The sequence below is a fragment of the Ascaphus truei genome, chromosome 4, assembly GCF_040206685.1.
Source record: "Ascaphus truei isolate aAscTru1 chromosome 4, aAscTru1.hap1, whole genome shotgun sequence".
In the NCBI taxonomy this organism is placed as follows: Eukaryota; Metazoa; Chordata; class Amphibia; order Anura; family Ascaphidae; genus Ascaphus; species Ascaphus truei.
Genome location: NC_134486.1, coordinates 328,722,971 through 328,749,903, shown reverse-complemented (window position 1 = coordinate 328,749,903; position 26,933 = coordinate 328,722,971). Strand labels below are relative to the sequence as shown.

Genomic DNA, 26,933 nt, shown 5'->3' with positions numbered 1-26,933 from the left:
TTTGTAACTATATTTCATTAACTGTTTTGCACTTTAATGGCATTATATGGCTTCACACTGTGAAGTGTCGGATGTTTCCTCTCTCTAAGACTGCTTAACTTCTTCAGGACTTGACTGCTTTGCAATGCATTGTAGTCCTTTCCAGGATGAAAGGGGTAAAGCTAAAAACAATAATGATAAATAAACATATATATAATTAAAAATTTTTGTTTTCGTTGTTTATGCCTGAATCATGTATTCCGCACAGTGCATCAGGTTACTGCAGAAACATTCCTTATTTCTATAGGCTCACTGGTACTTACTAGAGGACATTTTTTCCTTCAATAACTCACATTTTGTTCACTTATAAGACCTGTGAGTGCCTGAATACATTTTTCTACTATCTACTCCATATATATCATGATCATTGTCAGCCCTTGTCGATCCACTAATATGTAGGGCACGTTATAAGTTGTCGTCACCACGCTGGTATAGAGACACTATGACAGAGAACCACGGGACTGCATCCTTGTGAGATGTCTGTCTCGGAAAATGCAAAGGACTCGGCACAACTCCTTTTGAAGGAGAGACTATTCCACCACAGAACTTAAACACTGCCTGTTCCTGTCTGGATATCAGTGTACCCTTTGGCTGATGATTATGAGACACTGTCTCACAATGCTTGATCTTATTCTATCCTTGTAAGGAAAATGATTGAGAATATTAAGTGTTTTAATCAATCTGGTGCTTCAGGGGTCAATGTGGTTACCGATTGTTTAAAAAAAATGTTTTATGGCCTGTTAAAGGCCTGTTAAACCCTTGGCCAGGCCTACTTTTAGGATGGATAGAATCTAGAGATAAGAACATCTATTTTGCCAGAGATGGGATTACATTGTGGTTCTCCTGATACTAACATAAACAGGACACTGTTTAAAGGTACTCTGAAAGCTTTCCTGGAAGGGTTCTATGGAGTGCCAGAAAGCGTGACTAAGCCTACCATTCAAAAGATATCAAATATGGAATCATGGACCTGACAGCTATTCTGAAGTATACATTTTTGATATTTATAATCGTTGCAAGGAGACAAATGCAATGAGGCCAGACACGTCAGGTCTAGCAGGTAATAAGGGACAGATATCCATTTGTCACTCAAAGTTAGGACAGGTCTGTCAAAAAGAGTCTCGTTACGTTTAGCAAATTCACCAGAATCTATTAATATGACTTGCGTGTGTCTAAGTATGAGGGCCTCTAAGTTATGAGGTCTTTCATATATCTAGGCACACTTTTTGAACGGCAAGAGGTAAGGTTTTTTTCTAAGGCATAAAACAGTCAACCTAGCAGCTGATTTATAATGGGGGTGGGCTTATGCTGTTTCAGTGGGAGAAGAATGGTATATAGGTCTTGCCCTGGTGTTATGAAATCAGAATGCAACAAAGGTGTGCTTTGGAATCAAACAAGTGAATTTTCATCTTCCTACGCCAGTGACCTCCCTGGGGAAAACCTATGACATATGGTAACGTATTGTATAGGGATTTCTGTTTCATCTTTTAGCCTGATATTTTAAGAAACTGTTCTGCATTTTTTATAATTGTATGTACTTGTAATAATCTTTTTTTGTACTCTAAACCACTGTGTGTGTGTGTGTGTATATATATATATATATATATATATATATATATATATATATATATAACAAGTATTTCATAAATAATGCTTTGGGACTCTGAATGAACTGTTGCACACTTTGTAGAAAGTATAATAAACAGGGAACTGAGACCCTGGCAGATATATATTAATGACATATTTCCCATACTTTTTAGGTGATGGTAGTGGACAGATATGATTGCATTTGAGTAAGGGGTTACTATAAACTAATTGAAAGTACCTTGCGGAGGAGAAAGGTGAGTTGACTAGAGTAGCTGTGTGTATTAACCCAGGTTGCATATCTAAGTCACGTGCTCACCTGTGTGCTGTTTGTGAAAGATGTTATATTGGGACAGATTGAGGACAGATATTGTTCATATGAGGGACCTTTGAGAAGGTGAAAAGGGGGTCAGGTAGAGTGCTGTGTATTAACCCTTGTACCATATTCAGGTAACGTGCTCACAGGTGTGCCGTACGTGAAAATCCTTGTGAGTGCAATTCATTCATTCTTGGCACTTCATTAAGACTGCTTGTACTTTTTACACTATGGAGCATGAGCTTCTTATATTTGTTTGTAGATTTAGTTTTGCATGTGGTTAATTTGACAAGAAGCAGCCTAAGTCTCTGTTTTTACTTGTAACTTCCTTACACTACAGTACCATAAAGACAACACACAGTGATACACTTTTTCTAACTAACTGAACATGTAATGTGTGAAGAATATATTCATGGTATTTGACATTCACATGCTTTTATAAGCACAATATATGATGACTTATATACAATTGCACTAATATTTGGCGCTATATTCCACCCAATTTGTTTATACACACACACTCACACACACACACACACAGAGAGAGATATGCATGCATTTGTGAAGCCAATACACCGTTGTACGTATTGATGTTAAATGTGTTAAAAACCATAGTTACACCCTGAAGATATTCTGTTTATAATCTGGGATTTTAAAATGGCTACTGCAATTCACACATATTAAACACTAATGTTTGTAAAATATCCCCTCCTCTCCCCCTCACCCTCTTCCACCACAAAGATTTGGTATAAAACAAAAAGGAAGTAGAACGCTAATTATAGAATACTGAATGTATTACTAGTGGACTTCAATTTCAGTTTTTTGGAAGGGTTGCTGCTTTAAGTACATGTTAATAGAAACAATATTGATCGTTTACATGACATTGATTTTGTTTATAATGGATGTACTGAGACAACCATCCATCATTTTTTATTTGAAGATGCAGCCACAGTAAAACTAGATTATGAACCTGATAGTACACAGTAGATAAAGAGAGATGTCAGGGATGATAAATGCCAAATATCTTCTGAGTATCCTGGCATGTAAAGGGTTACTTAGCACCACATATGGTTGTGATCATATGCAATTAAAACATAAAAATTGCCAATACTGGGCTGACCAAATGGTCCATCCAGCACAGTATCCTGTCTACAACAGTGCATGTACTGGAAGCTTCTGGTTGAGCAAAGCATTGAGCATCTCCCACTCACTGAGTGTCCACTTACCGGCCATGTCAATGGCAAAGGGTCTGTCTGCTCTCCATCCCGTGTACCAGCCCACAACCTTTCCATTTTCAACAACTGGGCGTTCATACCGACGTCCACCCACAAGCCCAACTGGCCACACAGAGACCTTGTGGGTTGTACGCATCTGTTCAAAGATGAAGGAAAGATATGGTTATTCATCGTATAGAGTCGTCAACCGATTTGATTTCACAAAATAAAGATAGATCATTGTCAGCAGCTCTTGAATACTGCACACAATAAAATGATATAATTAGAAAATGTGTTGTAAGCCTTTCTGGCTGCCATACGGTTAAAGGCATGTGGATTTTTGCTCTTAGTTACATTATACACTTGGAGCACTATATGATTATTTATAGTGCCGGGGGTCCAGTTGCACTCTGGTACTTTCCAGCATGTGATCACTCTGGAGCAATCACATATCAGCAACCAGGCCTCGGATGTCAGAAACGGAAGCGGAGAGGCTCTACTTCCGTTTCAATCAGTCTGGCAGCTCCTTTGGAGTTGTCAGCGTTGTCTGACCCTAGAAAATGAGCAAATGACCTGTGCTGTGCTGGGGCCCTTGCAGTACCTGATACGTCATCAGGGCGCTTTATAGGTCAATCCAAACTCCTAAATGTGACTCAAAAGGCATTCATAAATAATCAAAAGTAGTGCACAGGTTCAGAAGCTCTGTTGCTAGTGGAGAAGAGCAGATTTATCATAGGTTGTGAAAGGATACCTTTTAATGGATCAACAAAATAATTATTCATCAATGTTATAGTGTATACAGAGCTTTTGTAACTTCACGTCTTCCCCTCACATGGCTCTGCCATATACGCTAATTAATATTTACTTCATAGACAGTTATCATCATCTTGTTTTTTTCCCTTTCGTCTTTCATCCTCTTGTGCTCTGTAGTAACTTATGAATTATGCATTAGTGATTTGTATGTGTCATTTTGAATTATTAGTATTTTATTATAGACAACATAAACACTTCCCAACAAGAAACAAATATCCCAGTTGCTCAAATGTTGTTGTTTTTTTACCCAACGCTAGGGAGAAATCAAGCTCACGAAATGTATTTCTTTTAAAATAGGTATCAAGTTCTAACTAAGAGTTGTTTTTGTGTTGGTTCTTTTTAAAATGGTAAATGGACACAATGACAAACTCCATACAAGACACATGTATCTTTGTTGTAATGAAGACTAAATCCAAGCAAATAAGTGTACCATCCCTAAGGACACCCACTGCATGATATGACCGGCTAAATATTATATTTTAATATTTAATTATTAATTTTGCCCAAACTAGTTACTATATCTAGTACTAAACATGATTCATCATTATATATTTGATGATGGTTCAACAGTGATAATTAAAATATTCGGTGTACTATTGACCCGCTTGACATTCTGATGCATAAATATAGTAACTTAGCGATATAAATTCTGAATATTGTATATTTAGGGCTTACCAATTTTGGTTAATACTAAGGTTACTCAGCATTATGTATTGTGAACTGGCATGATGCTCATTACACTTTGAAACCTCTGGTTCTGTGGTACTGTATATGAATTCTAAGATTTACTCTGTTATATATACCACTTGTATTTATACACTTAATGAACCCTCTATTGGTTATTTATATTGGCCTACTCGGTGTGTGGCATCAATGCTGTATCTCATTTCAAGTCCTCATGCAAGCGCAATAGCTGTTCAATAACTGTGATTATTCTATCAGTCGACGCATGCGCAATGGTTATCTCCGTAATTTTTTTATTTGTCAGTGCATGCGCATTATACTGTGCAACATTAAGGGTGAAAGACTGAGACTAGATGATATTAACATGATATTCTTTTTCCTTTCTTCTTTTATTTATGATCTGTCCACTATATTGTTTTGTATTTTTCGGGGACCATTGGTGGTTTCTATTTGGTGGTGCCTTGGCTATTTATGTGAGAGAAATAAGAAGTGCTTTTCTTTCTTAATTTCAAGCCTGATTATACAGCAGATGCGTTTGCGGTGATGCACCAATTGTGTGCAACCAATCACATTTTAGGCGCCACCATATAACAATCACTCTGTCCTCATACCAGTTACTCTTTGACAAAGTCCTAGTTACAGGACGAAACGCGTCAGAGTTTTCTTGTGGCATTTTGTTTATGTCTAGTGCACAATAAAGTTAATTTTAACTTTTTGATTGCGCTTTGATTTACCCACACTGACGGCTGTGAACCGCCATACCTACCTTTTTTCTACCTGACTTCCTGAGGCTGGAGCACACCGATACTGCACCTGGATCAAGTCTTTGGAACACAGCGTTTGACGGGCAGCATCGACGTGTCAAGTCTGTGAGTACTGTGCCTTCAGGGGCTTACGGGATGTGCTTAGAATGCCAGGATTAGTGAGGGTAGAGACGGAGTATTAAGTATTTACGGGGTCTTTTGCTTTGACCCTTGCTCCTTACCACGAATCAGACCCCTTCCTGAGGTTGATATCATATTGCACACAGTGAGCCCTCTTTATACGCTAATCATTAAGTGGATTTGATCCGTGGCAGGACTGATACAAATATATTTCATTGTTTCAGTGCCTTTGCTTGTCATTTTGGAGCACCGTTTTTTGGAGTTTATTCTCCATTTTATTTATACATGAGAATAGATCTTGCCACGCATGCGCAGCAATTTTGACCTGTGAGAAATCTTAACACCACACATGCGCAGTTGACTTTCGCTGAATCAGTCTATCACCGCAATTGCTCTATCAGCTGGCGCATGCATACTAAACATACAATTTTGAGTACATTGACTGAGTCTGTCACGCACGCACAATGGATTGGATCAAGTGAGAGGTATTCTAATACTTCACACATGCACAGTGGTTAGACATCGGCATGGATGACTTAGAGGTAACCATAGTAACGGTGCCCTATAAATAGTCAGTATTTTGAGTGCTTCGCTATTTGCCCCTGACAAAGCTCCGTAACTGGAGGGAAATGTGCGTCGGCACGTCAATTGTGACATCAGACGCCATTATGAGTCTGCTTTTAGATTACTAGGCGCTCTCTATCCACTGTTATGTTAGCGATTTAGATTGTTAAATGTAGCCTTTAGCCTATACCTTATTCAATCTAACAGTCTAGTTTATTAGAGGCACTACCATCAATGTGGTCTGACACTGCTAGCGGGGCAGTTACGTTGTTATTCCATATTAACTGGTGACTGACTACTAATCATCAGTATGCTGTATATTCATGCATTGGCAACTTGCTAACTATAGACACCATGCTATATATTAACATTGGCAAATGGTTACTGGCATATATGACCTCTTTCTAGGTTGGCTGATCATAACATCAAGATTCATATTAGCCCAGTATAGTGCTATTTATATCAAGGCTCTATATTTATCTTGGCTTATTTGTAAGCCATCAACAATCTCTATGCATAGTCTCCCTTATCTGACTTTATTTGGTCCTTTTTATGGAGTTTTGTGACCCGTTTACTAACAGTATCACTATTATTACAACTAACGGACCACAGTTCACTATGTGATTGTGACATTTACCAACTTCAGTGTCCAGTCATTTTGGTTTTCTTACACCTGTATTTTTTCAACCAGTTACAGTAAGATACATCGGTGGTGGTTGCGCCTACACGCTGTATATTTTATTCACTGTTCTCCTTGTACAGTGATACATGTTTTATGTAACCCATTTATTAATAAAGTTATTTAATATTATTTGGTGGTGTGCAACAAAGTGAATTTCTTTATAGTTAATACCTTAGTACTGTATGTTCTTTTTTGTTTTTGTCTGTACCCCAGTTCACATATGCACCTCCCGATTATACTTATTTATACACTTTGGTCTACTAGCTGGTAGTTTAAGTTGGTCATTAGTCTTCCACACCTATTTTCTTTTCAACTACACTAGTATTAAAATGTATATTAAAAACTTTTGACTGCTGGCGAGACATGCGCAGGGAGAGGCGGCTCTCTGTGCTGCTTTCTCTGCAGCTGAAATAAATTGCTGGGTAAAGCCTTTTCAAAGAGGCAATTATCACGTCGCCAGCTACTCGCCCGTTTTGGGAATTTTGCTATCACAGGTAATTGAGGCTTTCTGAATACCGTGATAGTAACACTCAAAAAATGGTGAATTAAACGGCCCGGCGATTTTTTTTTATGATGGCTTATAGCATAGGCCCCATATTTGGGGAGAGCACGTGAGCAGGGAGTCCTAGAGAGAGCAAGAGAGAAGTAGGACCTGTCCCAAGGAGACTGGAGAGAGATACAGTGCGGTAGCAGAAACTTCCCAATCTGACAGAGCAGCGCATACCACAGGTCGCAGATACGATCCCGGAGAGTGCTTCATCGGTGTGAAGGGGACCCATGAAACCTGAGGGTCCAAAGTAGTCAGTAGGCCATGCAGATCCACTTTCATGAGACCACCCATACTACCCTGCAGTATCTTTTTCATTATACACCACTAACACCACTCTTTGCGAAGTAATAGGCTGGCACCTAGACTACCAATATATACCACACAAGCTCCAATGCTGTAATGGCACCAACAGTGGCCCTTTAGTTAGTATCGTGGCCACTGGGTCTAAGTAAGAGACATTGTGGGAAAATTGCGCAGTAAGGTACCTCCGTAATCTCTCCTTGCAAGTGTGGTATGTGTTGTTCAGGGTACTCCAAGTGTGAGTGCCCCTGTATGTAATTATTGTGTTCTACACATAAAGTACAATTGCTTATAAGATATGTGTCACACTGTGTTGTCTGACCCAAGCCTGATTTTTGCCGGCTGATTATTCTCTATCCTATAAAGGGGAGGCGGACTTAGCCCCCCACCCCAGTATCTCTATACTAAAACACCTAGGTAAATAAAGAGGGGCTACACAAACATACTTTAAATAAAATGTGTATGCACATATAATAGTGCTGGTTTTCTTTTACAATGCTAAATAAAAACCTGTAAGTGAGAAAAAGAAATTGGGAACTCTACATTTCCATGTCTACTGAAGGACTGTAGCAGTGGAGAAATGTTTACAGATATAGTCAACATTACTGCAACCCATGAGCCCTTCTTGCACACGGCTGATTCAAAACAATGGCTGCTTCTCACTCTGGCGCGTTGTCTATGTCCCGCTGCAGCACACTACAGGTTGCTATAAATGTTGGCTACATCTGTATGTGCCACTAATACAAATCTATTTTTACATTAATTTGTGATAATATGGTACAGATAAAGCGTGATTATTTTATATAAAGATTTATGTTCAACCACCGCGCAAAAGTGCAGTATGAGCACTTTGTTGTCCACACCTCATCTGCAGGCTCAACGCACGGACCTCGTTTGGGGTCAGGTGGAATTATTTGTGTTGTAGTTCAGTGAATGGCCGGCACCTGGTGCACTGATTATCTTGACCTATCATACTCTGAATGCTACAGTTCAGTTCAGTAATAATCAGGTGTTTGAAGAGAAGATAAAATGTACACGTCTCTTTGTCTAATGACCATATACACCTTTGCAGTTTCACACTGTGGCCTGGGTTCCCTGGTTTGGCTTTTATAGAGGTCCCTCACTCTCCCCCCATGCATTTAAATGAAATGCCAGGGGACCACACGAGGCCTCTATAATATACTTATCTTCCCTTCCAGTGACACATCGTCCTGGTAACCCGGTGTCAAATGACGCCGCGGGGTCACATGAAGTCACGTTAGCATGGCGACGTGATATCACATGAGGGGTCGAGTAGGGTGGGGGGATGCGAGGCGCCGAAGAGAGCAGGCAGGGGTGCGCACGGGAAAAAGTTTGCGCACTCCTGCATAACTTTTGTGCTGTGTATGGCATGAGACATGGTTCTTTCTCTTTGGCTCACAAGGCCAGCTTGCAGTTATGCCTGTATAGTGCAGTTCGAGTTATAGTAGGACAGGTAAGAGTGCGTCTCTGTCTGAGATCTATCTGTATATCACTGACAAGTACCCATTCTAGGCAAAAATACCAAATCAGAAAGGCTTGAAAATTCTATTTGACACAACTTAAGTGTTAATGATTTCTTTATTAGAACACCATACCCGGCAAGAGGGGCAGGTGCCGGGCACTGCACAAATCATGGATGGGTATGTTCAAAGATGGCAACTTGCGAAGGAGAAAGAGATTAAATAATAGACCTTCTCAAATCGATCCCTCCAATTTGCCTCCACCCAATAACCTGCCCCAATACCATTAACAGTACAGACCAACCAACTCTGAAAATGAGATGAACCTACATCTTAACTACCTGCCTCCTCCAGAGTACCTGCTCCAACCTGAGTATCTCTCTCCACCCGATTACCTATTCCAACCTTAGTACCTGTCTTCAATTGATTACCTGCTCCAATAGCAAGTTCAATAGACCATGCATGCGTGCTCCTACATTAAAAGACCTGGATATGCATTCCATCAGCATCACATGCACATACTGTAATTCAAGCACTTGAGTGACCTTGTTGGACATATACATTATCAGGAAATAAAATGTGTTTTTTGTACTTTATAAGTCTTTACAACCACTAATAGATATCTCTTATTTTTTTAAATGGTAAATTACTGTAAACACTTTGCTATGATTAGTTAGCCTGATATACCCTTTTATTAAGAAGAGCTGAGCCTAAAGTATTTGTTGTAAATCAAAAACAATGATTCTTAAAACTAGCCACTTTATACCGCTATCCTGGAAGTGTAAACAATATTTAAATGGGGTACAATATTTCTATTAAAAAAATTAAATATTTATAGATAGAATATACATTATTTAGATCTATCTGTCTGTCTGTCTGTCTGTCTGTCTGTCTGTCTATCTATCTAACCATACTTTTAAAATATCCATCTTTAAAGGATTTGAGCTATTTTAAAATGAGAAAATGTACAGTTATACAAACTACAGTCATCCAACTTTACATGGACATTGGTTTCCATCTTTAGCAGTAAATCCATTGCATATGTCTCTTTCCATCGCTTAGAAAAGGCTTGATAAATAAGTCCTAAATTGAGAATCTGAAAGGTAATAAAAAGCAGTATGGTACAGTAGATGGGACTCCTGCTACCTTTGTAGACTTTAATACATAAAACACTTCTCAGAGTGTTTGTTTATTCATGTGTTTATTCATGTCTGGCAGATGGAATTTCCAGGAACAGGTCAGTATGTTTTTTAAAACATACTTTTAAGTTTTAAGCCTCAGAGAAAAATCTGGAAAATGCAGATCAATAAAATACAATCAATATACAGTAAATGAAAGTAAATACCATACAGAGTACACATTATAGCAGTAAATTGGGTTAGGCTGTGGTATGACTTCCCTCTCTTTTGCTATATGAAACCATAAGAGGGGGTCTGATGGGGGACTGTGAAGGATGAGGAAAATGGGATGTTTTGGGTAGATATTGTAGCATTGGGTCAGTTGGTAATCATCCAAGGCACTTATTGGAATTGTATAGTAATCTTTGTGGGAAATTAGTGTAATAGTAAAAAAAAACCAATTGGTTAACGCATACATGTTAGTGTACTCATACATTGTATAATGAGCAGGGCTATATGGAAGCCTTCTAATTCTAATTTAGTTTTAACCAAGGAGCCCACACTTTTGGGTGGAGCCCTACCCTATGTGTTACTCTTACAGTACAAAGCTAATTTACAACCTTGCATTGTGTGCCACTAAGAGAAAACTGCATGATAATTAGTACATAATCCGTTCAAGGATTAATGAGTCTCATTTTTTCAAGGCTGTTCTTTGCAAATAGCATGTCTTAAAGTCAGCTTAAAAAAAAGGACATCTAGCACACACATTCATGCACGAGAGACATTATTTGTAACCAGCGTGGTGAAAGTATAATGATATAAGGGGGTACGTATTCCCAATACTTTTTAGTTATAAATTCACTGCACTATATTAAATATTTATATTAAAGGAACAGTCCATGCAATATTCTAAATTGTGTGTGTTTTTTTTTAAATAAATCAGTTCTGTAGTTTTAGATAATACCTACTACATTTTTGTTATTCAACTCTTAATGCCATTTATAATGAGTTTGAATATAATGAGCATTCTTTGATTTCTATTGCAGTTTTTAGCACACCTCCCCAGCACTGCAAGATATTTGTAACATTTTCCTGCTTGTGATAATTTGTTGCCAATATTCCCAGCAGTTTGAGCTACAAACTGTAACAATACTGTACATAATGTTACAGCAGTAATATAAGAATACATTGTAGCTGCTGATTTACACTGACTGAAGGATTGAAACTGAAAGTCAGCCATTTAGTGCACCCTGGGAAGCAAGATCTTTGCTGATCGCTCACAGGAGAATGGATTGATTGGTAGCTTAGGTAATTAGTTTTCAATAAAGGCAATCAAAGTTTGTATATATTAAAACAAACAAACTGCGCGGACAGCCTTCTTTTTTAAGATAAGGGGGATGTCTTTACACTGTAATTTCCTTTTCTAAACATGGTACAAAGTTTAAAAAAATAAAGTCCATGTTACATAGTTACATAGTAGATGAGGTTGAAAAAAGACGTACGTCCATCAAGTTCAACCTATGCTAAATTTAGACAACAGATACTTTATTCTATATCTATACTTACTTATTGATCCAGAGGAAGGCAAACAAAAAACCCCATTAAGGGGAAAAATTAATTCCTTCCTGACTCCAAGAATTGGCAATCGGATTAATCCCTGGATCAACATCCTTCCCATGTATACTTATTTGGTATATCCCTGTATACCTTTCCCATCTAAAAAGATGTCCAACCTTTTTTTGAACAAATCTATTGTATCTGCCATCACAGTCTCCACGGGTAATGAATTCCACATTTTAACTGCCCTTACTGTAAAGAACCCTTTCCTTTGTTGCTGGTGAAATTTCCTTTCCTCCAACCTTAAGGGATGGCCCCGAGTCCTTTATACTGCCCGTGGGATGAATAGTTCTTTTGAAAGCTCCTTGTAGTGTCCCTGAATATATTTGTATATAGTAATCATATCCCCTCTTAGACGCCTCTTTTCTAATGTAAATAAATCTAATTAGCTAGCCTCTCCTCATTAGTTATTAATTTGGTGGCTCTTCTCTGCACTCTCTCTAGTTCCATAATGTCTTTTCTTAGGATTGGTGCCCAAAATTGTACTCCATATTCAAGGTGTGGTCTTACTAATGCTTTGTAAAGGGGCATACTTATGTTTACTTCCCTTCCATTCATTGCCCGATAAGATCTTGTTTGCCTTTGCAGCTACTGCATGACATTGGGCACTATTGCTAAGACTGCTGTCTACAAGCACTCCTAAATCCTTCTCCATCAAGGATTCCCCCAATATATCTCCATTTAATTTGTAAGTCGCCTTTTTATTCTTGCATCCCAAATGCCTATACATTTATCTGTATTAAACCTCATTTGCCATTTACCTGCCCACGTTTCCAGTCTCTCCAAGTCCTTCTGAAGAGAAATTACATCTTGCTCTGATTCTATTACCTTACACAATTTAGTATCATCAGCAAAGATGGAGACTTTGCTCTCGATCCCAAACTCAAGGTCATTAATAAACAAGTTAAAAAGCAGGGGTCCCAGTATCGATCCTTGAGGTACTCCACTCACGACTTTAGCCCAACCTGAAAAAGTTCCATTTATGACAACCCTCTGTTGTCTGTCCTTTAACCAGTTTTCAATCCAGGTGCATATATTATTACTGAGTCCAATTTTCTTTATTTTGTACACCAACCTCTTGTGTGAAACCGTATCAAAAGCCTTTGCAAAATCTAAGTAGACCACATCAACTGCATTACCCTGGTCTAAATTCCTACTTACCTCCTCAAAGAAACAAATAAGGTTTGTTTGGCAAGATCTATCCTTCATAAATCCATGCTGACTATTACTAATAATTTTGTTTTCCATTAGGTACAGTATTCCTGAATATTATCCCGTATTAAACCTTCAAGTAGTTTCCCTACTATTGAAGTCAGGCTTACAGGTCTGTAATTCCCCGGGTGTGACCTAGCTCCCTTTTTAAATATAGGCACCACATCTGCTTTACGCCAATCTTGTGGAACTAAGCCTGTGGAAATGGAGTATTAAATATAATGGTTTTGCTATTACTGAGCTTAACTCCTTGAGAACTCTTGGATGTATGCCATCGGGGCCACGTGCCTTATTTACTTTAATTTTTTCAAGTCGCTTATGAACTTCTTCCTCAGTTAACCAATTGGTCATTAATATGGAGGTTGTGGCTTCCTCCTGTGGCGCTACTATTGAACTTGATTCTTCCCTGGTAAACACAGAGACAAAGAATTTGTTTAATACCTCTGCTTTTTCCTTATCTCCAATAATCTGCCTACCCATCTCACACTGAATCCTGAGCTTCCGTGTACTGATTGATCTGTGTGGTTGATTGAAGTGCTGGTTGGTTAAAGTGTGTGCAGTTAGACTCAGAAGCAGTTTTAACAAGGAAGCAGTTAAACAAGGTATAGTTTATTGAAGTACAGTTTACTGTTAGTACTTCTAAACTTCATAGTTGCTAGAATGAGCAGGATTGAAAATGCCACTCAATGCACATCTTGCCACATGTATGTGCACTTGGAGCAGCTGTTCCAAGGAGCATACCGCTGTGAGAAGTGTGAGCAGATGGTCAGAGATTGCTGATCTGAAGAGGCAACTTGCAATATTGAGGGACATTGGCAATCCTGAAAGGGAATTAGCGCTCACTAAGCAGGCCCTTGCTTCGACTAGTGGTGCAGATGGTGGCGCTTTTAGTGAGGAGCAGGTAGGTAGCTTAGTTGCTGTTAGTGAGGAGCACATAGGTAGCTGGGTGACAGTTAGAAGGGGAAGCAGGGGCAATAGGGAGAGGCAGGTCGTTTCTGAGCTGACACATCCCAATAGATTTGCCATGTTGAGTGAAGATATTGGGAATGTTGGGGCAGAAATGGCAAGGCTGGGGGAGACTAATTCCTCTAGCAGCCAGGGGAATAGTTCCACCAGCACAGTGGGGACTCCGGATGCTCAGATGCAAAGAAAGATTGTGGTGGTAGGGGACTCCATTATTAGGAAGGTAGATAGGGAATCTGTTGCCGGGACCGCATGAACTGAACAGTTTGTTGTCTCCCGGGTGCTCGGGTTCGGCACATTGCGGATCGGGTAGACCGATTGTTGGGGGGGCTGGGATTGACCCGGTGGTCTTGGTACATGTTGGCACCAATGACAAAGTTAGAGAAAGATGGAGGGTCCTAAAAAATGATTACAGGGATCTAGGCCAAAAGCTTAAGGCAAGGACCTCTAAGGTAGTATTTTCTGAAATATTACCAGTGCCATGCGCTACCGCAGGGAGACAGTCAGAGATCAGGGAGGTTAATGCATGGCTAAGAAAGTGGTGTAGGAAGTTGGGGTTTGGGTTTTTAGAGCACTGGGACTCCTTTTCTGAGAGGTGCCTTCTATATTCTAGGGACGGATTGCACCTCAATGAAGAGGGATCTTCTGTGCTAGGGGGGAGAATGCTAAAAAGGTTGGAGGAGATTTTAAACTAGGATGGAGGGGGGAGGGGAATGAAACAGATAATGAACTAAATGGAATAGATGAGGATACAAAGTGGTATGGAGGTAGAATGGGGGCAAGTGACAAGCAGTGAGATACCCATAGTAAATAGAGATAATACTAGAAAACTTCTAAAGACTAAACCAAGTGGGAGCAGAAAGGAAGGAGCAGATAAGATAATAGTACAGGCTGAAAAAAAACTTAAATGCATGCTTGCTAATGCAAGAAGCCTGACAGATAAAATGGGGGAGCTTGAATTAATAGCTACAAGGGAGCAGTATGATATCATAGGCATTACTGAAAAATGGTGGGATGAAACTCATGACTGGACAGTTAATTTAAAGGGGTATTCTCTTTTTTGGAAGGATCGAACAAATAGAAGGGGAGGTGGAGTATGTTTATATGTTAAACCAGATCTAAAACCTATTATAAGGGATGATGTCTATGAAGGGAATGCTGAAAATGTAGAGACCTTGTGGATAGAAATTAGCAGTGGAGGTAAAAGTATAAAGAAAATGTTTGTGGGAATATGCTATAAACCACCAAATATCTATGAGATTGAGGAAGCTAAAATACATTTGCAAATGGAGAAAGCATCAAAACTGGGTCATGTTTGCATAATGGGGGATTTTAATTATCCAGACATAGACTGGGGCAATGAGATTAGCGTTACAACAAAAGGAAACAGGTTTTTGAGGGTGCTTAAAAATAATTATATGACCCAAATTATTGAGGAACCAACCAGGAGAGGGGCAGTTCTGGATTTGGTCATATCAAACAATTTAGAAGTAATAACAAATATTCAAGTCCTGGAACATTTGGGTAACAGTGATCATAACATGGTCTCATTTGAAATAAATGATCAAAAAACAGATTACTTGGGTTCAACAAAGACTTTAAACTTTAGAAAGGCAGATTTTAATAAACTGAGGTCTAATCTAGTAGTAATACAATGGGATGATGTTTTTACAGCGAAAAATGTAGAAGATAAAAGGGCAGTCTTTAAAACATTGTTAGAAAAGCACACTTATCAGTGTATACCCTTGGGTAATAAGTATAAAAGAAATAAGTCAAAACCAATGTGGCTAAATAAACAGGCATGGGAGGAAATGGACAAGAAGAGGAAGGAGTTTAGATTCTTTAAGTCAGAAGGGACAGAGACATCGTATCAGAATTATAAGGAATGTAACAAAAATTGCAAAAGGGCAATTAAATTAGCAAAAACGGATAATGAAAAAAGGATTGCAATAGAAAGTAAGGTCAACCCTAAAAAGTTCTTTAAGTACCTTAATAACAAAAAAATGAGAAAAGAAAATATAGTCATGCAATATTTATTAAGCAGTGATGTTCATAATTTATCCGATCCTATAGCCTTCATACTTAGATATACTGAAAATTGAAGATATATAATTTGATAAAGTGATACAATGTATGTTAATGTGTGTGTGGGGTTCTGTCTGTGTGCACTCCCTTGGGATCCCCCATTTTTTGCTGTGGACCTTCTCTACAATATTACTCAGCTATCATTCGCAACTGCCTTCACTCTAGGACTCTGCTTACAGGATCTGCATGTACTTTATTACCTGGTGACCAGCAAGAATACACATTGCTACATTTTGGTCATTATTGGCTATTTTCACCTTATAAATTATAGCACTATTGCATTTCCTGTTGGTGATTGTAGAGGTATTGCATTGGTTTTCATTGTAGATAGCTACTCTTTAGGTCACAGCAGTCAGCTGCCCATTACATGTGTTTTTTGATTAATGCAGCAGGATATTACATCTTCCTGCTCAGCATTATATTTGGTCTTCATTTATTATTAGATCATATGCTATAGTACATGCTATTTTTTGCTCTACACTTTTAGGGTATTTCATCAGCTGTGGGGATTCCCAAGGGACTGTTTTAAATGTTATTTTGTTTTTTCTCGTATAATCCTTGTACTTTTGAATAAACGAATTTATAATTATTTTGCTTGAGTGCTTTTAGTGGGACACTTTTCTTTTTTTCTCTCTCAGAATATACAGTATTATTTACAGTTGCAATATATATATATATATATATATATATATATATATATATATATATATATATATATATATATGTCATCAGAGTAACAATGACTATTAAGTAACCAGCGTCCTCAATGTCATCTTATCTTCCCATTGCACACATTCATTTGCATTTACCAATTTAGGATGTGTTAACCTCAGATAAGACACCTTGCAGGGTATACTAATGATTCCTAGTGTACACACTACCTTGGCATACATTGTGTTTGGAGAGTATGGGAATTGAAGACACTGCACACAGAAAGGATTTTCAATTTCACACATATATTATCAGAAAATGTAATTCTATATTACATTGTTACTAATCTGGTCTGTAACTGTTACATACGCCTATAATATATATTATCTTTAACTGTGCATGCAAAGTCTTGTATATAATGTATACCCTGTTCACTTATGTAGCTATGTATTTGTAACCATGTATTATTTGTCTTAACTCTGTGCCCAGGACATACTTGAAAACGAGAGGTAACTCTCAATGTATTACTTCCTGGTAAAACATTTTATAAATAAAATAAATAAATACATTTGAATCTGATGCAAATTGACTAGTTTTTTTGAGCGGCAGATTTTCATGGATCAGTCATTAGTTACAGTGTGTATAAAACCATACTGTAGTTTAGTGGTGTGGGGTCCTCCAGGACTTTTTAAATGCGTTGTTTAACAGAGGAGTTTTCTGGGGGGTTGTGACGTTAGAAAGAAGGTGCTTGTCAGTCTTTGAGAGGGAAGGAGTTCCGGACGTAGCGTGCAGCATGGGAGAAGGGTTGTAGGTGTGAGATTGCCACAGTAAGAGGGGTGGGGGGTAAAAAAAATAGGCTGACCTGAGCAAAGAAAGCAAGAAGAGATATAGCAAGAGCTTAAAGCTGAGATATAAGAAAGAGAAAAAGACTAACGAGAGAAGAAGAACCTTGTAAGTGAATGCAAAGTTCAGCCATTTGAGTGCCATATTAACAAGCATGGTAAGGCATAAGGGCTGGTATGCCAGAGGCCCCTGTGATGTCCCTCCTCCCTGTGGAGTTGGTGGTAGTGATGGGGGAAAAGTGTCCAAGTTAATTCAACACATTTGTTTCACAAACTTTGCAAATGAGGAAAGGGAAAGCCCCGTCCACAAAATGGATCTCTCCCTCTCCCTCTCCCTCTCCTCTCCCTCTCCCTCTCCCTCTCCCTCTCTCTCTCTCTCTCTCTCTTCTCTCTCTCTCTCTCTCTCTCTCTCTCTCTCTCTCTCTCTCTCTCTCTCTCTCTCTCTCTCTCTCTCTCTCTCTCTCTCTCTCTCTCTCTCCCTCTCCCTCTCTCTCTCACCCCTCTCTCTCTCTCCCTCTCTCTCTCTCACCCCTCTCTCTCTCTCTCTCTCTCTCTCTCTCTCTCTCTCTCTCTCTCTCTCTCTCTCTCTCTCTCTCTCTCTCTCTCTCTCTCTCTCTCTCTCTCTCTCTCTCTCTCTCTCCCCCTCTCTCCCCCTACGACTACTGTATTTCAGCAGCTTTTTGCCATATCTGATTCCAGCTTTGTTACTCATACTTTGGGGCTGCAATCTTAAATGTTTAGGTTTTTTCTCTTGCTACATTATTTATTTTTATATTGACGCCATTTTTGCTTCTGTTCCTGATGCAGGCTTGGCCCATCTGATCAGGGGCTAGTTAGTGTGTTTAAGCAGAGTAGGAAAGTGAAATCTCTTTTTTTGCACGTACTTTTCCTTGACTGTCTGGTCGTGGTGTGCTTACGGCATGTTACAGGTTTCCATTATTCAAATGTAGGTCTGTTTCGATTCATCTGGCTCTTGGCAAACTGTCACCATGTTTGTAATAGATTTGAAGTGCTTTTGCGCGTGTGTGATTTTTAAATATATTATATACTGTAGTACTGTATGACATTTGTTGGAGCCACATGGAAAAGAGAGGTTTGCAAACAGCCATTGAGGAGACCTGCATCCAGCATTTGAATGACAGGGGCTGGAGATATATACTGTACAGTATACTGAATGTGTGTGTAAAAGCATTGCAGGATATTCCCTCCCTCATCACAGCCTGATAGGCAGGGGCAGTGATACCTCTCAGTGTCATACTCTATTATATTGTATTTTTTTTTATATATATAAATGTTCTTACATTTGTTTTGTTTGTTTTAAACATTTACGGTCACGGAAACCCCCAAAATCAAGAGGCGTTTTGCCTCTACTTTCGATCTGAGGGGTTATTTCAGTAATCAACAAACGAAAGGAGCAGACCTGCACGGTAACAATGACCCCCAATGTACCCACTAAACACATACTCAATCTGAATTATAATAATTATGTAGGTGCTCCTCCCAGGCATAACATATATGAGAACAGCAAGGAAAGTGACCAGAAGACGGGACCGAAAGCTCGTAAATGGAAGGCACACAGGGGTGTATCACATCATCTCAATTTATTACATAGCAAAATACAAAAACACAGCCATTTAGATTAAAACCACGTAGTTTTTTCAGTAATCTTGTGGCGGTTGAATGGGAATTATGCAGTGCCCATAAAATGATGAGATGTATCAAAGACTGTGTACGGAGATGCAATTATTTATCATTTGACCTGTGCCATAAAATTCTGCCAGGTAAGAGGTGGTACAGCCGCAAGCCGAAATACAAAGAATCGATGCATGAATTTCTCCAGAACAGTGACACTAAAGTGTTATTTCTAGAACCTATTTTATTTTAGTTTAATTATTTCGCTGTTTTTCTGTCATGATACCATCACATATTTGGATCCTGGGTCCAATGTGACTTTCTTACATGTCAGCGCTAATTTATACGAGGGAACATTCTGGATGCAATTTCAAGTCCGTTTACAGGGCCCAACAGAAGGAAAAAACAAACCGTGACATATCTAGCCGTAACTACATTTATTACTTGTTGAACAAAACAAAAGACAGAATAATTTTTCACGTTATCACATTTTTTTATGAGCTTTAGGTAAATGTGGAATTTATCATTTATACGCCTCAGTGATTTTCCTTTTGTGGCTTTTGATCACTGTAATTTGTTATAAATAAGAGAACGACGAACAGGTAATGTGCTTGTTGGGTGGGATTAATGAGGGATTATGAGATCACGAGACAGCGGAAGACCAGGATCAGGGCCCCATACAATTATTATGAGGGTCCGGTTTTGGAAAGTGATCTGGTCAAGAGGTGTGTTTGGGAATCGGGTAAAACAGTTACCGGTATAATGTTTTTTTCCCCCAATTTTTTTAATTAAATCAAGGGTGTGTCTTAGAATCGATGGCGTCTTAGAATCGAGGAAATAGGGTATACAGTATTTGTAAATATCACCAAGATAATGTTTCGTTTTAAGAATAACACAGAAGCAAATATAACGTGTAATCATTCTATTATTTTTGTTATGGTAACTGACGTTATTTAACAGCCTAATTTTAAGGTTAATATCATTATTATCACATGAGAGAAGAGAGGAAAACTATTCAAGTCTATGGTATTTCAATACCAGTACCACTGCTTTCATGGCCACTGTTACATAAGATGTTTACAAGTGGAAAGTTAAATAAGAGATAGCTGTTACCACGCTACCACCTAATAAATAGTAAATTAAAATGAAAAATCCATGCCATATAAATGTGAGAGGGTGCAACTCTGCATAAAAAATGAGCGTATGAACAAAAGAAAAAGGACCTTAAATAAAAGGTCCAGGAAACCCCAAGAAAGAGTGCACTCATTGATATATGTAAAAAATATAACAAATAAGAATGTATTAATACAAAACAGATAACAAATCCACACAAAATGTTTTCAAAACATTAGAAGAACACATGGTACGAGTAAAGCCCAATGTTAACTAGTAAATGTAAATACAAAGCCTGAGAACCATAAATCCTGAGGGGCCTACACAAGGACCCACTCCGGAGGTATGAAACCGTGTACCCGGGTACATAAACGGCAGATTACAGTATATGAAGTGTAAGTCTCAAAAGAGGAAGTGAATGTGACTTTCTCAATGGTTGCCGTAGTAACCAAATAATGACCAGTACATTTAAAAAAAAATCATTGAAAATGGCGTTAGGCGTTAAAAAAAATAAAATGCAGCCAGTATTGTTTAATACTAAACATGCAGAATTTTTCAAGTTTTGCTCCTTTAAGTTCGAATAATGGATGCACATCACAGACAGGGTCGCCGCCAGGGGGGGAGGGGGGGAGCTGGGACAGGTGTCCCAGGCCCAGTGGCTGCGGGGGGACTGGCCGCCGGCAGGGGAAGTTGGGCCTAACCTCTGCCTGGGCCCAACTTCTTTGTCCGGCTGCCGGTCCTCTCGCTGCTACCGGGCCATGGCTCTCCTTGGCCTCGGGCCTCCGTCACTGACACTGTCCCACGCCGATCCTCTAACTCCGGCACGCGCCAGGCCTCTCTCTCATGCCGGTGCGTGCCGGAAGCTGGACCCACATTCTGGTGCACAGACGTCAGAGAGGGCGTGTTTTCTGTATGTATTTGGGGGAGGAAAGTTTTTTGTATGTATTTGGGGGGGGAAGGTTTTTTCTTTTGGGGGGGGGGAGGAGTTTGTATTTGGGGGGGTGGGGTTTTTTGTATGTATTTGGGGGGTGGGGAGTTTGTATTTGGGGGGGGGGGGTGGGTTTTTTGGTATGTATATTGTGATGAGGTAAATATTGTGGGAGGGATTGTGTGTGTGGCCAGAGAGGGGAGAGAATGAGTGTGAGGAGGGGGGATTGAGGGAGTGGGATTGAGTGAGAGTGGGGTAATTGATGGGGGGGGAGGGGGTGTAAAAGAGGGGGGAGTGAGTGAGGGAGAGGGGGTGAGAGTGAGACGGAGTGAGAGAAATACATGGGAAGAGGAGGAAATAGAGGGAGCTTGCAAGGCGTGAAATGGGGGGGCTCCCAATACCGCCAACTTGGGGTGGGGGGGGGCGGGAGGGAAATCTGTCTGTGGCTCTGATCACAGAAACAAGTACAGTAGCAGGAACCAAGTTGTATTTTTCTAGTGGTACAAAGTGTTCTGTTAAAACCTGATACAAATTGGTAGATGCCCTGATGTTGAAATAAACATTGACTGTTAAGTTGACATCACGTCAGCTTCCCTTTCAATGCTCAATTCATAAGAAATTGCTGTAGCCTGAGCCATAATGTTTACTTGACATTGCCCTTAACTTGACTGTTGAACGGCAAACATAAATAAATGACTCACATCAGCCATTACCAGTTGGCTGAATGGGTAAGCGAGAACTGGGATGCAGTATGCAAACAGTATCAATTTGTAAGAATCATGGACATATATACAGTAATTGCCAATACATTGCAATACGCCAAAAATGTTGATATCCCCAATTTTATTCAGTATGATACCAATATTATCTTAATGTAGATTCCACTAATGACCATTTTTTTTCCAGGGACAAGACTGTAAAAGAACGAGGAATGCATAACTAATGAATAGAATTAAGAAATAGAGACAATAAGAAATGATTTGCTTTTTTGTATATTGTCTGCTTTTGGGTGGACCTTTGCTTTCCTTTGATCGGCCCTGAGATTTATTGGCATGAAAAGAAATCTGTGTGCTTGGCTCATGGCCCCCAATATGCACAAGGTGAATAGTGAAGGGGACAGAGGAACACAAAGTATGAGAATAGCTAGCAGACATCATTGGGTGACAGCCATAAAGAGTTAACAGATATGGAGCAGTTCATGTCAATGCTCACAAAACAGTAGGATAGACGAAGCAACTCAAGTGCAATGAAGTGCTCTGTAGCTGTACTGGACATTCACTGATCCATAACCACCAATAGGTACAAAACAGGCATGGTTATCTAAAACAGGATTGGACTAATATAAGAATTTCACAATTAATCAGTTTCCTGATTTTCTTTTTGAAATCCGTGAGGATTAATACATTTCAAAGCAAAGATGGGGTAAAATGGTCACATGGGATTTCATTTATTTTAATCATTTCAACTTTGTCTGGACTGGATTTTAGGCAACACTGAATGTTTTGAGTGGCAAGGCAAGGAAATTCATCATTTAAAAAAAAAAAACGGAATTAACTTTCTTTGCATTTTTATACACAACCTAACATGTGGGTACTCAGAAAAAAGGATTTAAGGAAGAACGTTGCAGTTACTTTTTGCATTATTAGCCAATATATTAAAAAATAACTATTCATACTGCACAAATGCTAAAACAGAACTGCATTAAATATTGAAACTGGACACACTGTCGCTGTTATCTCACCATCATATATATAACCAGGAACATATGGACAATTTGAACCCTTTCACTGCCACAGGGACCAGCAAAGCATTGCGCTACATTGTGCGTTACTAGCCCCTTGAAAGGGGGCTATCGGGTTGTCACACATTGAAAAAGGTTCCCATGTAAGGTACTTTAACGTTGCTGCTGCTCTTTAAATGTTTCCGTATCATTAGTGATCATGTGTGGAAAATATAAAAAATGATGTGGAATGGGTACAGGTCCTACAGTATATGTTTGCAGATTGATGCACTGTGCTGCAATGTGACATTTCATAACATGACACATGACTGTATGTACAAAGCAGACCCTTGCTATGGTATTGGGGCCACTTGCTCTAAATCCCTACAGTGCTGCAAGAAGTCTAAGGCACAGAAAAGAAAAGGGTAAAATGATTGGAAAGTCAGCGTTACTAACAGTATGAGAAGATGTCACCAACATATAAAATGCCATTTTTTTTAAATTACATTCTCCGAGTAATTCCCTTTAGGAGTTTTATTTAGACCACCTTCCAGTCCATAAGAGCTGAGATACATGTATAAACATAACAGAGGCTTTATTATACTCCTGCATACAACTGCATAACTGGGTCAGACTGAGTGTCAGTAATCTCAATTTGTGAGACTGCACTGTAAAGAATAGAAAGTCATTTCGAGAAATTGGGGCCAAAACAATCCACAGAGCCCTATGATCTCCATCATAGAAACCCACTCCGCACTGTCAAGTACTATTAACATAATGAAAAGGACCGTCCTTCACATTATTTTAAGCAGGAAATCTATAGAGAGATTGCTTATAGATAACAGGTAACACATGTAACACTGATGTTCTGCTTTGGACACACACACACACACACACACACACACACACACACACACACACACACACACACACACACACACACACACACACACACACACACACACACACACACACACACACACACACACACACACGAAGCACTGAAATAGAGCAGTACGCCAATAGTAAGTAGAATGCAAAGTGAAGTGACAGACGGTGTTATATTAACCCAGGGGTGTGCAACTCCAGTCCTCAAGGGCCACCAACAGGCCAGGTTCTCAGGATATCCCTGCTTCAGCACAAGTGGCTCAATCAGTGGCTCAGTCGAAGACTGAACGGCTCCAGTCCATGGGATCCTGCAACACGTAGACGTGGCAATTACATTGCGTATATATTTGGACAAAAACGTGTCTTACTTTTTTTTGTCCGCTTCAGGACGAGCAGCTCTGCCAGCCTGAGTTACAACGAATGAGAAATTTCTATTTAATGTCGCTTTGGATTTACAATGTGCATTAATTATCCATGAAAGGAATAACAGCAACAGCTCAGGGATTTGCGGCAGCTTCTGAAAATGCTGTGAAGGAATCGTAGGCTTTTTTTTTAACATTTTACAGTATTTTCTCTTGTGTGTTACAACTGGGGAATTTTTTTTGGGTGTTATGGAGATTCACAAATGTGCACTGTGCTTAGGATATGGGAAAATGTAGAATTATTCTTATTCTGCGCGAACCGCATAGCACTACCTTTGTTTGCTTTTTAAGTGGTAATTTCCCGCTCTGTTCAATTTAGCCACCGTTTATTCTTTATTCCTCTATCTAGTGCATTATCTCTAACCCTGTTGTTCACGTCATCCATGTCTAACCTCATCCTGTTTGCATTATCTGTTGAGCAACTCTGTCTACAAGACGTCTCTTTGGAAAGTACATCAAATGGCCATTCATAACTCCCTTTATTAAACTCTTGGGTAAAGTGACAAGTTAACCCATTCTTAACCCATTCAACCTAATCTTTTGCTCTTCTTCTTGAGAGTCTGATTTTATTTTTACCTATCTTTTTTATCCTCTATATTTCTTCTCTCTCTCGTTTAAGGGTTCTTGGTTTTCTGTACAGAAAGGTTTAAGATCACAGAGGAAACCTTTCGTTATGACATTTTAGTGGTCATACAGAAGCATACTGTAATCAGTAGCAGAATGTATATCCAGGTGCGGAATAAAGAAAATAGTACATCTCATATGGAATTAATTATTCACAGTTCCATACATGCATCTATCCATCTCATGGGTATCGTGTCCAGGGTAACAGATTGTGGCCTCATTTTTTTCCTTACTGGATATGGTCCTTTCCATTGACCACAGTTGAGCAGAATCTCTAGGCAGAATGAACACAGAATCAGCTACAGTATGTTCCAGGGAGAGCAACAAAGCCTTTGAAGATTTCATAAGGGACTCAATGGCTTATATGTACTGCTTTAAACAAAGTGTATCCATCTTGTAATTTAGTTTTATGTACATGCCCCTGCATATTACATTATGGTTCAAGGCATAACAAAGTCACATACTGTATATCTGAAGCAATCAAGGGTATTTTGGTTTAATTCCAGCTTTAAAGTAAAAGAGCACGCTGGCACAGCGAGGACAAGGTGACTCACATTATGTGATATAGTACAACATGTTTATTTGTTTTTAATCTCAGAATGATTGTAGCTCTTCATGTATTAAAAATGTAAAAACTACATTACCGTATGTGACCAGTAATAGTGTACGAGGATCGGCGCACACTCTCTGTGATAGTAAATAGTGCATGGTACAGCTGCAGCGGCTATTATTCAAACAAATCACGGCGCCGATTTCGTGTGCGCTGCTGTACTCCACATGGCATGAACGCGGCCTATCGCCCGAGGCACACGTGTTTATCGCGATTGCTTTGTTGAATTTCATGGATTCTGTTTCTTTGGGTGCAATGAAATGAATGAATTGTAATATGTACAGCACTGTGCTACTGTGTCAATTTAAGGTGTTTAAAAACCAGAACTCTAAAATGCAATTTTCAGCACTCGCCGCACGCGTGTCTTAAGGCGGTACAGTTGGAAGACATCCCGCGTCATGGCATTGGTATTCCGATGTACACAACGCGTGAAGTGTTTGAATAACATCCGCTGCAGCTGTATATGACGTAGGTTATAATGAGTGATATTGATTTAGCTGAAAATAATTTCAAGTTACTTGTAGCATACTTAAACTAAAGGTGCAGTCCCAATAAACTAATGGTAAAGAGTTACAGTTGCTTTTGTTTAAAAAGTAAGGCAAACGTATGCGTTTCTAAATGCAGAATTGTTGTGCATTAATAAATGTGCCTGAAATCAACAGTAACACATTCTACTTTGTATTCTATCTGCTTTTAGAGGGGAAACATTTCATTGAATTTATGTCCAAATGAATACTCATCTTTCTGCCCAGTATTAAGGCATTTCATAGTACAGGATACTGTAATACAACAAACAAAATGCTTGGATCTGAAAATCTGCTTGGACGAGAACAATCTGACAATTTTCTCTGTTTAATATTGCATTTTCATGAACCTACATTGTATATTAATAATATATAGCACCTTATTAACCTAACACCTCGACTTCTTTTCCGAAGTCTCTGTTATTGTATATGTAGCACACCGCTTTAGCAGATAAAGGGCATTATAACATGTGCAGTATTCACCTTCATTCACACTGACCTCTTCAGAAAAGTACATGATAACCCTTGTCAACTACTGTAATACCAACAGATAGGATCTCTACAACATACGAGTTATGTTATTCTTAACAAACCATGCTTAAAATGTATAATAATTTGAAGGATAAATATATAGGCCATCACAGTCCAAGAAATGCATCAGTATGGAGTACAGAGGAATGTAATGGAGTGTACATTGCTTCAGCATTACAGCATGCTAATTCTATAGAGCATTATTACTCTACAGAGCTACGGCAATCAGCAGTTACCTCAAGGCTGACATCCAAAGCAATTTCCCTTTTCCCCTTTGCAAGCTGCCATGAGTGCTTTGAAGACTCCGATACTAGAAAGGATGCCATGCCAGATACTGCTGCG

At 39.2% G+C, this 26,933-nt stretch overlaps 1 protein-coding gene across 1 annotated transcript in view; it reads right to left on the bottom strand.

Annotated features, from left to right (window-relative positions):
* B3GAT2 (beta-1,3-glucuronyltransferase 2) overlaps window positions 1–26,933 on the bottom strand; it is a 116,160-nt gene that overhangs the window by 26,989 nt on the left and 62,238 nt on the right. Inside the window, exon 2 of the mRNA XM_075598069.1 lies at window positions 3,166–3,310. Within this exon, the coding sequence (XP_075454184.1) occupies window positions 3,166–3,310 (145 nt within the window). The remainder of the gene's footprint in view (window positions 1–3,165; window positions 3,311–26,933) is intronic.